This window comes from Eutrigla gurnardus (assembly GCF_963514095.1).
Source record: "Eutrigla gurnardus genome assembly, chromosome: 8".
Lineage (NCBI taxonomy): Eukaryota > Metazoa > Chordata > Actinopteri > Perciformes > Triglidae > Eutrigla > Eutrigla gurnardus.
The window spans coordinates 3,747,096-3,769,456 of record NC_139922.1 but is presented as its reverse complement, the minus strand read 5'-3'; the positions used below and the strand labels follow the sequence as shown (position 1 = coordinate 3,769,456).

The window sequence follows — 22,361 nt, the reverse complement described above, 5'->3', positions numbered from 1 at the left end:
GACAAACAAACAAGATACATAATAAAATAAATAAAATATAATGCTAATGGCGAGAGTGACATCTTCATTATCGTAATTATTTGGACAGATTTACATACATACTTTGGCAGCTGCTTACCTATCTTGTGGAATAGATCAGGGAGTTGCACTTCAACCTTGTCCCTCTGGAACATGTGGTACTCTGCCTGTTCACAGATGGGTGGGATCTGGTTGAACTGTCGAGCCACCGAGTAAGCCTCCTACAGCAAACACAGGTCCAGATTCTTACATAATGCTGGAATGATCTACCTGAGGAGTTCAGGGATACAAACTCTTATCTTTTATTATCAGTTTTAAAAATCCACTTATTTAAAATTACTTTTCTGATATTTTATGGATGTTTTATGACATTTTAGTTTGTTTTAGTTTTTGGCTTTTAGTTGATTTCATTCTGTTTGTGTTTTAACTTCTGTTTTCTGTGTTCTGTTTTAAAAGGCCCTGTAAAAATATACAGCATTGAAAACATTTCAAACTCGACAGAAACAAAATAAAACTCAAAACCATCTTGGTTACACTTTCCACTGTTCCAGCATTCACCAACTGTAGTTTGATCTAAAAAAGACACCAGCCATTATGCCACCAAACTTATCAAAACTGCTTTCTAGACTTTTCACTCTTCCAACAATCATTACCTCTGGTTTTGTGGAACTATCCCACTGAGTTAGATGTGAATATGTCAGAACACACTCTTACATCCACCTTTGTAGATATGAGTGAAGATTCAGCAACTGGATTGCTATTTTTTTGCCTCAATTTTCAGTAGATTTTCAGAAATCTATTTTAACGGACTGCTGGGGTGAAATGACCCTGTTTCCAAATTGGGGGACATAATTCATACACACATAGGATTGTGTGTGTTTTAAGAGCATGAAGGATACACATGCATCCTTGAAAAGCATCTGAATGAAGGATTCTGTCCTCCTACACACTGGCAGTCCTCTGGATTGGACTGGATTCGATAACATCGGATCCTTGATTCAGCTGTTGAAGGATCTTTCCTTGACTTTGAGAAGCACCCAATAATTTGGACCTTACAGCAATTCATTTAGTTGGTCAAATCTTGCTTCAATGAACAAATGGACCAATGAATGCATCTGCAGTCTATTTTGAGACTTGTGTGTGAACTCACCATAATCTCCATGGAGGTCCATCGTGATGTACCCCAATACATGGCCATTCCGTGGTTGATCACATGGGTCATTGCTCTCACCGTCTCTACAAAAAAATGACTTTGTAACAAAGTTTCCACAATCATAAGGCAGACTACAAAAGACAGAAAACTTATAGTAACAAAAAGAAGACAAGATCAAATGAGAAGGACAAGGAATAGACGTCCCAACGTCCACATAGAAATTATGCTCCACAAATTGCACAGTGACCACTCCATGTTCTCCATGTGCACCCTTCCCGACAGCCCTTCTCACCTTCGCAAATGGCAACAGCTGGTGAAGGGCTGTTGCCAAATCATGGACTCTCATCCTGTAGTCGATGACATCCTTGGGCATTTCATTGTCTCTGTGCCATAGAACACACCGATAGTTCCTAGGGTCTTTATGGACGAGGAAGCCACAGAACATTTGCTGTATGTCTGCAAGGATAGCAAACTGTTCCTTTCTGAAGCGTATCAAAACTCCCAGGAGAGAGTTGTTAAGGTCTGGGGCAGTGAGCAGCACATCGTGTGCCATTGGGCTGGGTGTTATAATAATTTTGTATAACATCATGATTATAGTGTTCCTTGTTATGGTCTTAACATTGTTAACATTGTTAAGATTCCAGAGTCTTTGATATATTTGTAGGGTTTTACGACTCTGGCACCTTCGTTGACCTAAGGGGAGCCCCATGTTTTCGATATGTGTTGAATTGTTTATCACTTTAGTAAACCCACTGCTTACCTGAAGCTCCCAAGCTATATCTCAAAGTGTCTAAATGTTATCAGAGGCCTGGTAGTCTTGATGTCTGGTTCTGCCCGAGGATTAACCGCCAGTGACGCATTGTCTCTTCTTTATTTTATTTTTATTAACCTTTATTTATACAGGTAAAATCTCATTGAGACCCAGGGTCTCATTTACAAGAGAGACTTCTACCCTTAAAAAGGCTCAAGTCATAACACTGATTTGAGCACTTTCTCTGTAGCATCCTCATACGTTGTTGCATTGTAACTGCTCCTCTTGTACAAGATTAAAGTCAGACGTCGACTTTACTTCTGTCTCTGATCTCCTCCTTGGGTGAATTTATTCGTTTACGGACAAATTCTTTTAACACTGGGCACTAGAGTCAAATACGACTCTGATTTGGCAAGGATATTGTGGATGCTAGGCTCTGAAAGTTGACAGGTACCAGCATTCTTCATCTTCTCTCAACACTAATGACAAATGCCATGCTCTGTAGATTTCAGGCCTTTGAATTGGATTAGATTTGTGCTCGCCAAGCCAGACAACGTGCAAAGTCTTCCATTAGAGGTTCAGGGCCAGATGTGCCAGGGTACATATGACTGTGAAGTAGGGTTCATAGAGTGGTGAGCTATCTTGGAATCCATCCAACTCTCATTATCCCTCGGAAGGGCCTTAGTAGAAATTTTCTTGGAGAGTGATGTATCCTGAGCAGCAGGTGGCTTACTGTTTCTGCCATGTTCTATTGTGCTCTGCGATGTCCTTTTCTGAAACTGGCTTTATGAGAGTGTCCAATACCATACCTTTCTCCAATTCCTCAGCTTCTTGTAAGGCCTCATCTTGCGCTATAGCTGCAGCTGTTCAGCTGCCTCGTGTTGTAGAGTTAGCGTTCCAAATTCTGCCTCCAACGTAGCTTTACCCAATTGCAGTTCTGCTTCCTTTTGAGCCTTTTCTATTTTTAGTTGTGCCTCATTCTCTAAAAGCAGCAGCAATTGTGAGGACTATACTATGTCGATGTTTTAAAGAGTAACTTGATAGTTATAATAGGTATTCTCCTATTTATGCTGTGAAATGGTTGTACACATCCAACTCTATGACGAACACCTACACCACTACAAGAAACCCCTCTCCACTGCCAAATCCTCCTACTATTCCAATCTCATCAGTACTGGTAGAGGCAACACCAGAGCCATCTTCTCAACAGTTAGCCACCTATTTCTTCAGCCTCCAAGAACCCCTGCAACATCTCCACTGATCACTGCACCACCTTTCTGCAATTATTTAACACCAAAATCAACACTTCGGCCACTTCCTAGACTTCCCCAACCGACCCTACCTGGACTATTACCACTGGCCAACCACTCATCTGCTCCCTTTCCAACTTCTCCCCATCAACAGATCAAGTCATCTCAGAGTTCATCCTCGAAACCAAACCCACAACCTGTCAGCTGGACCACATCCCTACCACCCTCGTCAAATCCTGTCTGCCATCCCTTTCCCCGATGATCTCAAACATAATCAACTCCTCCCTCCCCACTGGAATTGTACCCCCCACTCTCAAAACTGCTGCAATCACACCCACTCTCAAAAAACCTGGTGCTGATCCTGCTGACCTGAACAATTACAGGCCCATCTCCAACCTTGTCTTCATCTGGTCCACACATCGTCAAGTTGCAAACTACAGTCTACTGTCTGACTGTCAGCTCAGGCCAAAACTGTCCATAAGAAATAGGTTTTACCTCAGAGCAGAGTGAAGAAAACATGATGAAGCCAGTTTAACTGCAACAATAGTTCTTGCTTATATTTCATAATGTATTTGTAAATCAGAACAGGTATTTATGTCTTCTAAAATGTTATGATGTAATGTGGAAAACCAGCATTCCAAAGTCTTGCTAGACCAGGCCAAACTTGAGCTAATAAGCCTAAGTGTGAAGAGGCAAGACTGATCTGTTAAAGGATTTGCACACCCACCTTCTATAGGTGTGTTAGCATCTGGTCGATTCGCGAAAACCACATCTATGTACTCCAGCTGAAGTCTCTCTAGCGATGCCCTTAGACCTGTTTCATAAAGACAGTTACATACACGGTATCATCAAATGCAAGAATTCTGATGTTATGTGCTTATGGTGACACAAGTAGCAGTGAATAACTTTGCTGTTGTTTTTTAAACAGATGAATGTACTTTTGTTGCAAAGACAAAACACTATAGTTATTCACAATGGCAGCATCAAATCTTACCTTCAATTATATGTTTTCTAGACAATCCCCTTTCCATTTCTGCTCTGAAAAACAAATAATCTTTCATTTCAGAACTCATGGTTTGAAAACTACAACGTTGAAAATAAAAAAATAAATCTATTTTATATTGGACTTTGCTATGTGGAATAAATGCAAGTACAAATGTTATTGTGTACTTTATTGTGTATTGAATTTTTCAATATGTATTGTGTTTTGTGCCTATATATTAGTGCCTACTACCATGATTTCCTTCTTTCATTTTAGTGTGCCTTATTAAGCACTTTGTGACTTGTGTCTGTGAAAAGCACTTTACAAATACATTTTACTACTGAAGCAACCAATGTGCAAAACATATTCATTCATTTGAATGGAGGCCACAGCTCACACTGAACACTTGACTTTAGTAATCAAATGCACTGGAATGTATTACACATTGTTAGAAGTAATGCTATTATAGCTAGTGGGGAGTTTTTTTTAATGTATTCATTAGAATCATAGCAGAAGAAAATGGAGGGGAAAACAACAAATACATACTTTCCACCCCAGAAGATTTTGGTGGTGATGACTAAACTGGAACGCCTGCATGTGAGAACATATGTGAAAATAGAAATGTGGTTTTCTTCTTTAAAAATGACAATGAAAACAATATATTGTCAATTACCAAACAACAGGACATTATCAAGCACACTGCCTAACAACACGAAAACTGAAATCTACTCTGAGATTAAATATTGCCTCATTATATTCTGTATTCTATTGACGGTCAAATACCATGTTATCTTTTATTTGAACAACTATAAACAAAAGCACACAGTTTTGTTTCCTTGTCAACTTCCATGTCATGTTATCTTTCAAGGTGAAGTCCAGAAGTTTAAAAAAACAGATGCCAGGGCTTTTTTGATGGTGGGTGGTCAATGAGTCAGTACCATTAACTTGCATGGCTTTTTTAAATTAATTTCGTTGGTCAAATTATTTTTTCTTTCTTTCAAGTAGCTGATAACATCCTGGTATTTGTGTCTCTTCTTGTTGTGGAGGGTCCAGTTTCTTGGACATTTGAACATTTCAAATGGTTTGAACCGTTTCATCTCCAATAGACTGGTGGGTCTGTCGTACCTTCCTTCGTTCATCGGCCTTCCCTTCATTTGTATAAATCACATGTGTGACAGCCCTCTGGCACCTCCTGATTGCCAGGCTTCCAGGAGGTGATCAGTGATCACTTTTATTTAAATGAAGCTGTTCTTTTGTTTTTACTGGAAGTAGAATTATGTCATGCCTTATGTCCCTGGGCATAAAGATTATATTCTGAAACACTTTCTGGTATATTGCTTGAAATCCTCATGTCCAATGCTGATAGCAATAAATACATTTACATTTAGGGCATTTAGCAGATGCTTTTGTGACAGACAAGAATATTATTATATATATTCATGTTTAGTCAATATAGTAATATTCTAATTTCAGCACATGCAATTTCAATTTGGTCCCAGATGTGTTATTTGTCATGGTCACTGTTTAGACTGCAGCAAGTTAAAGTTCCCACATGATACAGTTTTTCATCAATTCCACACAGCTGTCAGAGGACCGTCCAACAACACTGTATTCAATATGTATTGTCCCATCCGTGGTCCTGAATTTCAGCTGTCTAAAAGTTGCTTAAATGGGGTCTCCTGAGATTAGGCTGCTTCTGTGCCTGCACCTGTAAATGCTAATGAGCTCCGTCTGTCATCGCTTACTTGGAGAGAGACAGAGACTTATGCTAGCGGTAGCATGCGCCAATGTTTACGGTGGATGTATCGCTATGGCTCACCTATCAGGTGAAGTTGCTGCGTCCCATATGGTTGGGACAAATCCTTTTACAAGGGTCAGTGTCGAGGCAAAGCCAGCTTTGTACTGACCCTCGTTACTGTAGCAGCCCGATGTGAAGTGGTTAGCACACATGCTAACATGGACCGTAGCCGGCACATTGTCATTAAAAATGAAATGCAAGAGACCAGACGCGGATCATCATCCATGGCACTCTGTCGGACACGCGCCCCCGGTTCCGTCCGACCAGAGGCAGCAGTGAAGACGCACCAGAGCGCATGAGACAGAGGGAGGATTGTCTCCAGCTTAACCCACTTGGATTTATTCACGGAGCACCAGCTGGATCACCCAGCGGCATGACCGGTAAGTTGGGCTGCTCTCTCCATGCGCGCTGTCTGTCCACGCTCTGCGTGCGTGCTGTCGGTCCATGCGCGCTGTCGGTCCGCGCTCTGTGCGTGCTGTCGGCCCTGCGTGCTGTCAGCCCTGCACGCTGTCGGTCCGTACCCGCTGTTGGTCCATGTTTTCCGTGCTGTTGGTCCGTCTGCGATCTCGTCAGCGCTCCCGTCAGCGCTCCCGTAAGCGCTCCCGTAAGCGCTCTCCGTCGGTCTCTCCGGTTGGCGCTGTCTGTCCGCGCTGACGGCTCTCCGCACTGTCGGGCTGGCTCTCTGCAATGTGTTGCGAAACGCCCCCCTTTCGGATATCTCCTATCATCGTGCAAAGGAGTTCGGCCTATGCAAATGACTCCTTTGGTTACATAACGAAAGGAGCTGAATCTGAACAGCCTATAGGAGCACCATTGTACCAGTGGGGGGCTGCAGAAACCATACAGGAGTCGCTTGTTTTCCTCATCCTATGAGTTGATAGGCTCAGGGAGGACCAGTTTATAGGTGTAGAGACCAGAGAAAACCTGTTTTTCATAATATGGCCCCTTTAAGGGTTAATTGTTCGTGGCTCTGTGGGTAATGCCTTGGGGCTCCAGTAGGGGGAGCTCGCGTCTCTCCCTCACTCAATACAGAGACGAGTGAAGGCAAGAGCAGCGTTTGTGTATTTCTCTCCCTCACTACCCCTATTAAGATAAAAGTGCTATGATTTTATGAGCACATGTTAAGTATTGGGTTTCTCATGTTGCCGTGGTTTTGTGTGAAATTAAAATGTCTTGTTGATATGTTGTTGATAAGTTGGAGCTAAGGTGAGAGCAGCATTTGTGTATTTCTTCACATCTCTCCCTCACTATCTCCCTTTCACTTTTACATGAAATATAATGCTCTGACATAAAAATGGTTTAAATATCATCTGAGGACAGTAAAAACCCTGTTCAATCCCAAAATCCCCTCAGAGACTGCATATTAATGGCCTCGTTCTTCTAATTAATTAGACTTCCACAGCTCAAACACTTACACTTTTGCATTATAAAGACATTTCCATTATAAATTGCATAAAATGTCACCCAAATGCAGGAAAATTAAGTGTCTGTCGCTCAAAATGTTCTGGGAGAGAACCCTCAGGCCCCCTACTTGGTGACACCACATCCCCCAAATCAACTATCACCACAGGTATATTTCAAACCTGTGGGAAACACTGGACATGTGCTTTTAAAAGTAAATGGTGTTAAACCTGTCATCTGACATGCAAAGCTCCAATGTGAGAATATTGTATTTGCATTATCAGAGCAATGAGACTGAAAAGCAGTTTAACCACAATGCATTTGGGCAGGTGACAATTCAATTCAAATAATTGAAGGGGAAAAATAATAAAAACTCCACCTCCATCCTTTCTTCTTTATGATACTTCCCAAGACAACTTCAGCCCTGGGAAAGGAGATGAACAAAGGGAGAAAAGCTTAACGTTATACATTGACCTAATAGTTGGAGACTCACTAGACTGTCTGTTTAGCTTATACTGCAGCGGACAATGAATCATGATTTAATGTTTGTTCATCAGGTTGTTGTTACAGCTGGGTGGCTTATTAGGCTCAATGGTGAGAGGCTAACATCACGTTGCTGCAGCGCATTTCAGAGTATTTCGGGTATAAGAACATGAGTCAAGCATGTTTTCCACGGTGGGCCTTAACAGGCCGTGACTCATGTCTGCAATTCACTTTTGCTGCTGGATGGAGACACTAACATTACATGCGTTCTATATTTATTTTTAAATGTATTTAATTGAGTGGATAGCCGACAGAACCAACGCCACTCTGCCATTGCAACTCAATTTGTCCAAGTTTGCCAAGCTAACTAGAGCCCCATCAATATGGGAGTGGGACCAATATAGTTTTGGGGTTAACTCCGAAGTCATGGAGTAAAAAAACTCTGATATCAATATATTGGTTGATTAATATTTTGTTAATAAATGTTCATATACTGTATATATGAAGAGACCACACAAAAAGCCAGCCACAGCCAAATACCTACACAGAATAAGGCAAGTCCTGAAAAGTCAGCTGAATGGAATAATAAGATCAGAGTCATGATTGATAAAATCTTGTTAGTGTCTAAAATAACTTTTTACTATTCTAGACACATTTGACCTTTTTCAACATGTGAAAGAAGCTAGTCATTGTAAGGGACACACCCTGGACCTGATTATCACAAAAGGTCTCAATGTTTCTGATGTTTTTGTGACTGATCCTTCGTTGTCTGATCACTTCTGTGTTTTCTTTAATATTTCTTTCATTCCTGACACACAAACAGAATCAAATAAGGTCAAAAAGCGGTACATCAATGAACATGCCAATGTACTCGTTAAAAACGCCATCTCCTCGTTACCACCTCTAAACCCATGTCATGCTGATGATCTTGTAAACATGTTTAATTCCAAAATTCTGAATGTCATAGATGTCATTGCACCTGCTACGGTTAAAACGATTTCTGGTAAGCAAAAGGCACCCTGGAGAAAAGCTGCTGTTGTAACAGCCCAGAGAAGAGAGTGCAGGAAAGCTGAACGAATCTGGCGGAGTACTAAACACCATATTCACCATGACATCTATAAAGAGAGCCTCCGGGCCTACAATTTAGTCTTAAAAAGTGTGAGAGAGACAGTCTTCTCCAATATCATAAACAACAACACTAATAAGGCGAAAACCCTATTTGCAGCTGTTGACAGACTGACCAATCCCCCAACACAAATACCAGCTAAACTCCATTCCACGCAGAAATCGAAGGCATCAGACGCGCCATCAATATCTCAAACAAAAAGGTTGGATCACCACCTTGTTCAGGCAAAAGTAACACAGCAATGATGGCAAGCTTTAATGCCATAGACTCTAAAACTCTAGTGGAAACGGTGACAAATCTAAAATCATCCACCTGCTGCCTTGATGCTTTACCTACCAACTTTTTTAAGAATGTTTTTGACTGCCTATCAATAGACGTATTGCAAATAGTTTCTAACCAGTGCCTGTTATTTTTTCTTTTAGTTAATAACTATTCAATCAGGCAATTTCCCAAAGGCCTTCAAAACTGCAGTCATTAAACCTCTTCTAAAAAAGCGGAGCCTAGATGCCTCTATTATGAACAACTACAGACCGATTTAAAATCTACCCTTCATAAGTAAAATAATTGAGAAAGTTGTCCTCCAACAACTAAATCACTTACTGGCCTCAACGGGCTGCCACAACAACTTCCAGTCAGGATTTCGACCTTTTCAAAACTTCAATATTAATGCTTTTAGACCTCAGTGCTGCATTTGACACTGTCGACCACTAAATACTTTTGGACAGGTTGGAAAACTGGGTGGGGCTCTCAGGCACAGTCTTAAGCTGGTTCAAGTCATATCTATGAGATAGGAACTATTTTGTTGCTGTCAGGAGTGGGCAAGGAGGGAGGACTCAGGTGCAGGGCAGAGGCAGTTAAACAGGCTTTTATTCAAAATCAAAAAAGTAAAAAAAAAAAAAAAAGATCGCTCCACCGGGAGGGAAAAAACGAGGCTAAAAAATTAAACTATAAACAAAACGAACAAAGAACGCAAAAACACAAACTTTACTTAACTCGACGAGACAATAAATCCTGGAGAATCTTGACGTGACAAAGGACGAAGGACAAACTGGCACAAGACAAGGGGAGACGCAGACTTAAATACACAGAGGGATAATGGGCAACAGGCCTGGGCTGGTAGCTTGGCTGTGACTGCGGCGTGGGCTGGTTGCTTGGCTGTGACTGAGGCCTGGGCTGGTTGCTTGGCTGTGGCTGAGGCCTGGGCTGGTAGCATGGCTGTGGCTGAGGCCTGGGCTGGTAGCATGGCTGTGACTGAGGCCTGGGCTGGTTGCTTGGCTGTGGCTGAGGCCTGGGCTGGTAGCATGGCTGTGGCTGAGGCCTGGGCTGGTAGCATGGCTGTGGCTGAGGCCTGGGCTGGTAGCATGGCTGTGGCTGAGGCCTGGGCTGGTAGCATGGCTGTGGCTGAGGCCTGGGCTGGTAGCATGGCTGTGGCTGAGGCCTGGGCCGGAGGCTTGGCTGTGGCTGAGGCCTGGGCTGGAGGCTTGGCTGTGGCTGAGGCCTGGGCCGGAGGCTTGGCTGTGGCTGAGGCCTGGGCCGGAGGCTTGGCTGTGGCTGAGGCCTGGGCCGGAGGCTTGGCTGTGGCTGAGGCCTGGGCCGGAGGCTTGGCTGTGGCTGAGGCCTGGGCCGGAGGCCTGGCTGTGGCTGAGGCCTGGGCCGGAGGCTTGGCTGTGGCTGAGGCCTGGGCCGGAGGCTTGGCTGTGGCTGAGGCCTGGGCTGGAGGCTTGGCTGTGGCTGAGGCCTGGGCCGGAGGCTTGGCTGTGGCTGAGGCCTGGGCTGGATGCTTGGCTGTGGCTGAGGCTTGGGCTGGAGGCTTGGCTGTGGCTGAGGCCTGGGCTGGATGCTTGGCTGTGGCTGAGGCCTGGGCTGGATGCTTGGCTGTGGCTGAGGCCTGGGCTGGATGCTTGGCTGTGGCTGAGGCCTGGGCTGGATGCTTGGCTGTGGCTGAGGCCTGGACTGGTAGCATGGCTGGAACTGCGGCATGGGCTGGTAGCATGGCTGGAACTGCGGCATGGGCTGGTAGATTGGCTGTGGCTAAGGCCTGGGCTGGTAGCATGGCTGGAGCTGAGGCCTGGGCTGGTAGCATGGCTGGAACTGTGGCATGGGTTGGTAGCCCTTCACCCAGGCAGGCAATGAGCCCCTGAGCCACGGGCTGGTAGAAACTAGCTCCCTGGCCCTCGCCAGGGCTGACTGCCTCTCCTCCTCTCCGTTAGCATGCCTGTGCTCTGCCTGGAGACACTGAAGTCAGTAAGTCACCTCCCAGAGTTCATGTGTAGAGCCACATAAAAAAAAAAAAACTGCTGAGTCCATAGTGGCTGCTGCTCTGTCTCTGCTGGGTCCTTTCTGGCCAGTTCGTTCTGTCAGGAGTGGGCAAGGAGGGAGGACTCAGGTACAGGGCAGAGGCAGTTAAACAGGCTTTTATTCAAAATCAAAAAAGTAAAAAAAACAAAAGGTCGCTCCACCGGGAGGGAAAAAACAAGGCTACAACATTAAACTATAAACAAAACGAACAAAGAACGCAAAAACACAAACTTTACTTAACTCGACAAGACAATAAATCCTGGAGAATCTTGACGTGACGAAGGACGAACTGGCACAAGACAAGGGGAGACGCAGACTTAAATACACAGAGGGATAATGGGCAACAGGTGACAACAATCAGGGATCAGGGATGACATCAGACCAGGGAACACATGAGGAAGGGCAAGTGACCTGAAACGAGAGGGGAGTTATTTTCAAAATAAAACAGGAAATGACAAGACAAAAACCCAAGACGAGACATTACCTCACCGGCGTGACAGTTTCCATTGGTGACTTTGTATCAGAACCTACCAATGTAATGTGTGGAGTCCCCCAAGGTTCAATCTTGGGGCCGACTTTATTCAACATCTACATGCTCCCACTAGGATAAATCATGCAAAATAATAACATTGACCATCATTGCTGTGCCGATGACACCCAAATATATGTAGCGCTATCACCAAACGACTATCGCCCCATAGATCTTCTGTGCAAGTGCATTAAGCAAGTCAAAGACTGGATGTGCCAAAACTTCCTACAACTAAATGACGATAAAACTGAGATAATTGTTTTTGGTGCTAAAAAAGAAAGGTTTAAAGTAATTCAACACCTTCACTGATTCCCAGAGTAAACTCAAATCACGGGAGAGCATCATTTAGTCACTATGCAACAATTAGCTGGAATAAACTTCCTGAAGATGTAATACTTGCCCCAACTCCGACCACTTTTAAAACTAGACTGAAAACGTTTATGTTCACCATAGCTTTCTGCTAAATCTTTTAATGTCTGCACTGTTTTTAATTATTGCAAATATGTTTTTATTCTCCTTGTCTTTCTGTAATGCATTTTAATTGTGCCTTTATTTTCTTTTAATTCTATTTTCACTTTATTGTATGACATGTTATGATGTGAAGCACTTTGAGTCTGCCTTATGTATGAAATGTGCTATAAAAATAAAGTTGCCTTGCCTTGCCTACATGGAGGTGAATTTCAAGGGAAGTTGGGTCATATATGGGATTAAAGGGCTTTTAATTTGAAATATGGGTGTGGTTGTATTGGAGTCGTTTTATGAGTATGAGTACTATGGATATCGGACTTGACACCAGATAGTGGTTTCGGTGTAGGTGCATCCCTACATTATGTAAAATCTCCCTCCGATCATCTTCCTTGATCTTTTGACCAGGCCTGGCTACTTTTGTGTTTGCTGATTAATAGTTCTTGTTCATCATTGTTACTAAACTGCTCATTATTCTTTTTGTGCTGTTACTGTTACTAAACAGTTCCTTGCGCACTAACACCATCCTCTTGAATGGGGGTTATGCTTCCTTGGACACATTTATATGGCAGAAAAAGTGCATCAAGTCACATGTGGATCTTATGACAAATCATAGGCAGTCATACTTACTTTCCAGCACTATACACTTCAGCTGTGTCGAACAAATTGATCCCACTCTCATATGCCAAAGTCATCAGCTCCTCTGCCACCTTCAACAGCATTCAGCAACAGCAACATTTGAGATGTGAAAGATAAGCACAGTGTAAAACTATATGACCTTTGTACTGTCAATATTAAAGGTTTTTTAAAAGGCAAGGAGTTGTATGATATTGACATTTTTGATATTGTGTAAGATATCTCTATTGGCTGGAACGCCATGAAATTTGTTGTAGGTTTTGAAGGTCTCTACTGACTTTGTAGACACCTTCCAGATCTCGGAATTATATAATAGAATGCTATTCACCCCACAATGGAGATCATTTGATGGATCAATATAATTTATATTTTATGAGAGGCAGCTGCACCTGTTGCATGAAAATCCTTATGCAAGAGTCACAATATTTTTTTTCATGGTATTTCATTGCTGAACCAATTCATGCATGCAATGCATTCGTGATTCAGATAACACAATCAGACAGCATTACAGTGACAGTTAAAGTTGTGTGCAAGAAGACTTTCAAAAATAGAGCCTGGTTGGAAATCTCCCAACCATGTGTAGGTTGGACAACCCATGAAGCAATATCACCAAGAGGAGGAAATCTTAATTTGCTCCTGTCCTTTCTGTTTGTAGCATAGCAACTCTGATATATACTATCGTGACAATAGGGAAGGTCAAATTAGCAGTAAGGTAAGACCCAGGGGTATCTGCCTAGGACCCTGAAGAACGGCCAAATAAGATGTAAGTGGGGAGGATTACTTCATGGGTGTGTTTGTGTTGTGTGATTAGCACCATATCTGTTGTGAATTAGACCTTGAGTAAGGGTAAATAGCAGACGCATGGTACTTTCAGAGACCGCAATCCATTCTTTGTGAATTAGCTTGTCATTGTTGTCATGCAATCTTTTCATTCAATATATACAATTATGTTACTTGGTGAAACTATTCTGTCATTGTTCCAGCCCGTTAAACCTGAGCCTGGAATACATGAGACTGTATAGATATTAAGGTATTCTCTCCTACCTCATCTGTTATCTGGCATCCAAAGGTAACCCACGTGCCTGCACAAAAATAAAAGGTACTGCTTTAAATTACAGCCTGCATCAGTTAGGGAGTACTCTTTTGTACTCCATGGCATCTACCATTACAGTATGTACCAACAAGGTGCTGAAGAACAGGATGTGATGTTATGGAATACATTGTTAACAATATGGGATCCTACGAAGAACATATATTGTAGGTAAACTGTATATATAAAAAAAAAGCTCAGAGACTCAGAGGAGCAGCTTGTCACTTAAAGGAGAATAGTGCTGGTCCACCTTTAAGGTCAGCCCAGCTTAAAAGGTCAGCCCACCTTAAAGTTGTTCTCCGTAACATTTTCATCTATTGAATTGTCTTTTAAGTTCCTATCTATCAAAGAGTGAGTTAAAACAATGGTGGTTGATCATGTGACCCACTAATGAAAGTGCTTGTACTTGCTGCTTTGTCCAGAAATAGGATCTCCGTGTCTGTGGCCACATTCCCGCACAAATTTCAATGGCGGTGCTGTGTTAGCGATGCTTTTTAAATCAGCAGCAGCTGGTCTTGGTATAAATTTGACTGTGATGATGTTATTGTCATTGTGAACCCACCCAACACTAGACTTCACTTGGACGCTGTTATTTGGGCTAAATCTGGTCGGTCCATCATTGCCTTGATTTAGCCCAAAAATAGATGTTGAAAATTGGGCTGAGTTTCGTCCGTCTGATTTGGTCCAAATTTAGCCCAAAAATAGACGTTGAAAATTGGGCTGAGTTTAGTCTGTCTGATTTGGTCCAAATTTAGCCCAAAAATACATGTTGAAAATTGGGCTGCGTTTAGTCCGACTGATTTGGTCCAAATTTAGCCCAAAAATAGACGTTGAATATTGGGCTGAGTTTAGTCCGTCTGATTTGGTCCAAATTTAGCCCAAAAATACACGTTAAAAATTGGGCTGCGTTTAGTCCGACTGATTTGGTCCAAATTTAGCCCAAAAATTGACGATGAAAATCCGTAGTTTGGTCAGAGCAGTCAGTGAAAATTGAGCTCTGTTCATTTATTTATGTCCTTTTGAGATTAAAAACGAGCCAGCATAGAAAGTATGCTGATGTATGTAGGGTAGTGTAGGGTGAAGTTGGGTATGGAGCACTTTTTCGGTAGAATTTCCGAACCAACGTGGTTACTCACTCTAATGACTCTAATTTGTCACATGCACACACACATACACGCACTCACACTGTCCCACTTCTACACCCATTTTTAAATTTTGCTGTGTTTCTGTATTGTGATTTCAGAAACAATAATTGAGGAGATCAAAAATAAATACAAAAACTCCAGCAAGTAATGGGGGAAACAAATTATCGCTAAAACAACAATTGGAAAAATTCTAAAAAAATACAGGCTGCAGAGGGCTGCACTGGCGACCCTGGGCTTTTCAAAGAGGAAAAGTCAAAGTCCAGATAACCCTGAAAAGATTTAAGATGGCAGTTTTAAGCAGTGCTCTAACTATCCTTTTGACGAATGTGCCGCTCAAGGATCGGACTCTACTCCCATGAGAAGTCGCACCAGCGGCAATCTCGCTGAATCCGAAAACGATGGACAGCTAAACTGTGTGTTGGTATGGATGTGGGTGGATATGGTGAGTGGGTGGGTATGGATGTGGGTGGGTGTGGGTGGACATGGAGGATGAAATCTTGATGTATAAATTGACTTTCATTAATGAAATGTGTTGTTGTTCACTGTGTCCACCCTGTGACTTCCTGTCCACCCTGTTATCTGTGTGTTTTTTTTTACGATAATTATAAAAAAAATCAACAAACATTAACGGTGTCTTTGTGATTATTTGCAGGATATGAATTGGTGAAATGACTTAAAAGTGGGACAAAATTCCATTGAAATTCTCTTTATTTCGAGAAGTAATGCACCGAAATCAGATCGTGTGTCAAAATAGAGCATGACTTTTTTTTTAAATAACGTTTTTTTTTTATATTTATTACAACATATTTAAAGTAAGGGACATTGTGAGTCTTAGAAAATGTAAATATTATAATAACTATGCATTTAAAAAATATATTAGTAGAGATGAGACTGCCCGGTAACAGGGTGCACATTTTGGCCCTCTCACGTTGAAGAAATTGGTAAAAAAAAAAATCAAAATATAATATCCTGAGCTGGACCTATATAGTTTTCTTTGAGTTCAACAACTCTTAAAATCATAAAATTTTAAAATGTTTTGATATACCAAGCTGAAATGGCACCGAATAGTAGGAATGACTCACATCTCGGCAATAATGCAAGGGAGCAGCTAATTGGTAACTCAAAAATAAAAAATTCAAATACCTGCAGGTGATTGGTGAGTGGAGAAGGAGAAGGGCGGGTTCATAATTTGGGCGCATTTGTGGGTGAGCAGCGGAGGAGAAACACGGTAAGTTTTGGCTTTCTATAATTTTGTGAATAATTTGGATAATAGCCTACAATAAATGTGTGTTCAACGGAAGTTTGGTCTGGTTATATTGCTAATGTTAGCTCCATAACGTAACGTAGCGCCATAAGAGAAGACGAGGTGGAAAGCTCACAGGCTGTATTTAGACTCCAAACATTATCGACATTATTTGTTGACTGGGAGTCGTGCCAATATGCGTATCGATGCACAGACCCACATGGACAGTTGTCTGAAGTTTTCTACATTTGGGTGGGTGAACATCGCAACGCAGCTGGGTGAGAGCTACAGGCTAGCGGTTTGTTGTCACAACGATGAAGTGAGCAAGAACCGACACATCCTAGCCCGCCTCATCGACTGTCAAGTTTTGTGGAGTGTTTGAGTTAGCACTGCGAGGCAAAGACGAAAGTGACGGCTCCAACAACCCAGGCATTTTTCGTGGCTTCGTTGACTTGGTGGTATCGCTGGATGAGGCATTTGAGGAGCACCTGAAAACTGCCACAGTTTTCAAGGGCATGTCAAAGACCTTGCAGAATGAGCTTCTGGAAAGCATGCTAGCGGTCATCAGGGGACATATCACGGAGGAGGTAAAGTCCGCTAAATTTGTTGCCATCCAAGCGGATGAGACCACCGATGTGTCAACACAGACGCAGCTGGTGCTTGTGTTGAGATACATCTACTCAAACCATCCTGTGCAGGAGCGTTTCTTTGAGTTTCTGCCTGTTATGGATGCGACATCTGAGTCGATTGCTAGTGTGCTTCTGGAGAGACTGAACGGCCTTTTTTCCGAAGGTGACAGAGAGAAACTCATTGCGCAAGCATATGATGGAGCCAGTGTGAAGAGGGGAGAGCGGCCTGGTGTGCAGCAGAAGGTGCATGCGCATTTCAAAAATGCCCATTATGTGCATTGCTATGCAAATCAGCTGAATCTGATTATGCAGCAGGCCACTTCTCACGTCCCAGCAGTGAGAGTTTTCTTTTGGCAGGTTAGAGAGGTGAGGCTGTGACAACATTGTTTCACTAAAGATTTGTTGTGGGATTCAACACCAAAACTAAACCTGAACTTTATTTAAAAAAGGGTCATATTTATAGTGTCCATTACAATGTCCACTGTGACTCTGTGCGGCATAATTGTCTTGTGCTTTAATTAATCATTGTTTGTCTCATGTCACAGGTTTTGGATTGAGAGAGAGAGAGAGAGAGCAGAGAGCTGATTGTGGATAGTGAGAGGATACAGGCGCAAGGAGGTCAGTGTTCCCAATTAACACATTACTGTCAAAGAATGGCATCAAGCTATCTAAAAAACTGGAGGAAGATCAATTCTATGGTTAACAGTTTAGCTGAGGATGACAGTGATGAAGAGATTTTTATAGATCATGATTCATGTGACAAAAACATTTTGTGATACCATTTCTTGAAACTTCAACTCCCAGACAAGGTAATATAATCAATTTGTTAAAAAAATAGCAATTGCCATACATAGTGTTATCACCTTATGTGTTGCTATTGTGGGAATATTGTCCAATAACAAGTGGCAGCCAATGTGATCTGAGCATTATAAACATGTTCCTGTCTTCCTGTCACATGTGTTCCCTGGGTGTTACAGGGAAATCCAGATCAAGAAAAGAGCACTCCAAGTCCTGTCACGGGAGTGATTCATCTGCCACCAGAGGACATCCAAGATCTGGACAAGGTAAGATTGATCAATTATAATATCAATGCTTAATGCAGTAATGATACCGCAAAGTTTAAATCACAACTAATTTGAATCATGTACTTTTCTATGAAAGTAACATTATAGTAACATTATGGAACTAGTTAAAGTAAGACAGACTGTATAGGAAAAAGGTCCAGACCGGCTTTTGTTGCCAGGCTGAACAGAGTCAAAGCGCACCCTACTGGTCAATGATTACCACTCTTCCTAGCCCCCATGGATGCAAGAGACAGCAATTTCCAATAGTCCTTATTAAATATATACAAAATAATTTTAAACGCCAATTTAATACACGACACAAAGTGGCTGCTTTTCAATGTAATAAATGATCAGAGAAGGGAGATTTATATGCTATCACAGCCTTGGATATGTCACAGATAATTTACAAAATTGATTTTGATGTAATGTGTAGTGTCAGTTTTTAACCTTTTCTCCCTCATCTTCTAAACATGTTCCTGTCTTCCGGTCACATGCGTTCCCTGGGTGTTACAGGGAAATCCAGATCAAGGAAAGAGTGCTCCAAGTCCCGTCACGGGAGATGGATCACCCATCTACTGCAGCTACAATCAAAGCAAGTTGACTGACCCAATATGATTGTCTATGAGTTATGTATGCGCGTAGTGATCCATCCCCTTGGCTTATGTAGTATGGGCATTCTAAGCATGTTCCTGTCTTCCTGTCACATGCGTTCCCTGGGTGTTACAGGGAAATCCAGATCAAGGATAGAGCGCTCCAAGTCACGTCACGGGAGATGGATCACCCATCTACTGCAGCCACAATCAAAGCAAGTTGACTGACCCAATATGGCTGTCTATGAGTTATGTATGCGCGTAGTGATCCATCCCCTTGGCTTATGTAGTATGGGCATTCTAAGCATGTTCCTGTCTTCCTGTCACATGCGTTCCCTGGGTGTTACAGGGAAATCCAGATCAAGAAAAGAGCGCTCCAAGTCCTGTCATGGGAGTGATTCATCTGCCACCAGAGGACATCCAAGATCTGGACAAGGTAAGATTGATCAGTTATAATCTCAACATAACACAAGGAAGATCTATGTGTGGGCATATTATTATTAACCCTATTAACAAACAGTGCAATATTATCTCACCTGAATTTGTTATTATCTCATGGTTTCAGCTACATGTAATTGATCGTGGCACCGACATGGCAAAATAAAAGCATCAATAAGGAAGCAGGTTATTACAGCCCATACGTTTAACACCACATGTCTGCCACGTCTTAAAAAAATCCTAGCGGAAACACTGGAGACAGTAGAATGAAACATTTGTGAGCACAAATATAGAGTTAACTTTTATGGTCTGAGCCATTAAAAGTTAATATGCACAAAATAATCCATTCCCACAAGCTGTTCCCTAAGACCAGTAATTCCCAACCTTTCCTAATTCATGGCCAAATGTTTGGGACAAAGTAGGTGAGAGTCACACCATTTGTGCCATTACATTAACTTATTTTAAGTTAACTTGCTTGTTTTGTCTTAGCTATTATTCCACCTTTGTTCTGTAAAGTGCATGCAAAGACTATCCTGGGTTAGTTTGAGTTGGCATTATTTTGTACTGATCAGTTTAGTTTTAGTTATAATTAGTTATCTGATCATATAAAAGCAGTGTGTCACAGCATTACTGTCAACTGTAACAGCTGCTCTCAAACCTCTGCAAGATGTTATTTTGATATTTTGACATCACTTTTACAATGTTAGGAGGCGGAGGCATGTTGTCCAGTCTTGATACAGCGTGTTTGAACAAACTGCTAATGCTCACTGTGTTCTTAAAGTGACAGGCATGAGGTGTGGAGTGATTGAATTGCAGGCTTCATGGATGTTTGAGTTAAAATTAAAATAAATGCATACAGCCAATTGTATCGTTAACAGCGTGTGCGCGCCTGACCAATGATAGTGTAGTGACCCACACAGGGCGGGATCTCAACACGGAGCAGCGCTAAAGTTTATCTGCTTAGCTAGCAAGGACTTGTCGCGCTGCTACGTTATCAATTGAGTTTAGTCAGCACGTGAGAACTCGTCTGACACGGAGAGTCTCCTGTTGTGTGCTACATGTGTGAAATAACAACTATAGTCTGGACTTTGTCTGCAGTGTATCTGTGTAAACGGCTTCATTCAGCGTCTCTCCCTCCCCTCTGGCACCGTGAGTTACCATGGTTACAGGAACGCCCTGAAACTTTATAATGATGATCAATAAGAGGTTTTTGGTTAGTTTGACTGTACAGAATCATGAATGTTGCCTGATTGTAGCTCAATGCTTAAATCTTGTATTATAACATATAAGCTGTGTCCCAATTCAGGGTCTGCAGCCTTCGGAGGACCCAGCCTACGCGGTCTACGGAGGCAACACCTTCGGAGACTCCTCCGAAGGCTGGGTCAACCGTCGGTAAATGGGACGGTCTAACCAACGGAGCATTTCCTGATTGGGTCGCGACGTCATCACTTCTGCCCGCCAAGCCCGGGAAAAACACCGGTCAAAACAAAAATACGACAGACGAACATGATGGAGAGTTTTTAAAATATATATATATATATATTTTTTTTTTTAATTATTATTATTATTATTTTATTTTTTTTTAGCAAGAGGAGAGGCGGCTGCGGCGACACCGGCGGCTTGTTTATCTCCGGCTGGGAGAGAGCCGTGGGGAGGTAACGTTAAAGCCGTTATTTTAACCCATATTAATGTTCATACATAGCTAGCATAGAACGTGGTAATTAATATACCCGTTAATAAATGATACCGCTAAGTGACAAGCCATATTAAGTATAGATTGACATGGATAATGTCATTTAACCATAAGACTTAATACAGGGTTCGTACAAGTGCTTAAAATGTAAAATCTTTGAAAATGCTGTCATTTTAATGCTGTTTTTCAAAGTCTGAAAAGTGCTTGAATTTTAGTTTAAATGCTTGGCTTATAAAGTGATTGAATTGAATAGTAAAATGTGTACAAACCCTGTAAATAACCCTGACTTAATTCAATATTTTATTCTTGCCTCTCTTTTAAACATTTTAGTGACATGGCATCCGTCGATTGCATCAGCCCTGCAAACCCCGATGATGGATGATGTGGTGGACAGTGGAGACATGCATCCCACACCCCCCACCTTCCAGATGATGTCCCACTCAGAGCCAGAAGAGTCCAGGGTCCTTAGCATCCCATCCAGTCCAGCAGCACCACCAGGGACTCCTGCTCAGTCAATACTGTATATATGTTCTCTGTAAATAGTTATTTCTGATGATCTTTTGTAAATAGTTCTACATGTTAAGAACACCCACTTGTCAATAGTTATTGTAACTTTGTAAATATTTGTAAATTACACAAAAAATCAATTATTTTCTTGTCACTGAAAAGCAGTTCAAAAGTTGACTTTAGTTGTAAATAAGAAATGGAACAGATAATGTTACAAGGTTATAAGATTTTAATTGAACTATATACAATATTTGGAAAAGAAAATGGAACAATACAATATTTTTAATTAACAATTTAAATTACAAATCAACACAGAACTTAATCGAACAGAAAAAAAACATCCACCAACCCCCAAAAAATTCAACGCCTCTCAACCACTCTCTCCAATAAACTAAAAAGTCCCTCCATCCTCTCTCTGCTCTCTTTCTCTCCTTTCCTCGCTCTCCCTCTGTAACTTCATGTTCTCCCTGATCCAATCCAGCAAGTCATCCGTTTTCCTCTTTCTTGCTGCTGTCGGTGGCCCTGTGTTCTTGGCCTCAACAGGTGGTCGTTCTCATCCCGGACCCGGAGTTTGATCAAATCCTCAGTCTGCTCCTTGCTCTCTACAACAGAACGACATGTAAAGCACATTTCCTGTTATGTCAACATGCAAAACGATTGTACGATATAATAACGATATTAACATTAATAATGATCCTAAGGTTAGCTCTGTATTCAATCCAAACGTTTACAGTTTTACAGCCTAGAAATACAGCGGGGCTCACAACCCATCGTTAACGTTATATATTCAGCTGCGAGAGGAGCGAACTGCAGCCTATACAACTTACAACGAGAACAAATGAACTTAACAGCTCCACGGTTACAATAAGATATACGTTACCATCGGAGCTTGTAACATTTAAAAGTGAAGGGTTTTAGGCTTACGTTACCTTTAAAGGCTAACGTTAACTGAGCTCCTCGTATCAACAGCCTTAAGCTACATCACGTAGTTGGCCCTACATTCCGGTGGCTACACGTATTAGCATTTTTAACTTCACGCATTTTAACACTCAAATGTGTTTTAAGGCCCCTT

General features: G+C 42.0%; 1 protein-coding gene across 1 annotated transcript in view; it reads right to left on the bottom strand.

The window, feature by feature from the left end:
- LOC311016808 (voltage-gated potassium channel subunit beta-2-like) overlaps nucleotides 1-22,361 on the bottom strand; it is a 54,763-nt gene that overhangs the window by 5,739 nt on the left and 26,663 nt on the right. Inside the window, exons 4-11 of the mRNA XM_084014756.1 lie at nucleotides 13,935-13,972; nucleotides 12,885-12,964; nucleotides 7,733-7,777; nucleotides 4,701-4,745; nucleotides 4,167-4,210; nucleotides 3,900-3,986; nucleotides 1,169-1,254; nucleotides 119-239 (exon numbers count right to left, since the gene is read on the bottom strand). Of these exons, the coding sequence (XP_083870882.1) occupies nucleotides 119-239; nucleotides 1,169-1,254; nucleotides 3,900-3,986; nucleotides 4,167-4,210; nucleotides 4,701-4,745; nucleotides 7,733-7,777; nucleotides 12,885-12,964; nucleotides 13,935-13,972 (546 nt within the window). The remainder of the gene's footprint in view (nucleotides 1-118; nucleotides 240-1,168; nucleotides 1,255-3,899; nucleotides 3,987-4,166; nucleotides 4,211-4,700; nucleotides 4,746-7,732; nucleotides 7,778-12,884; nucleotides 12,965-13,934; nucleotides 13,973-22,361) is intronic.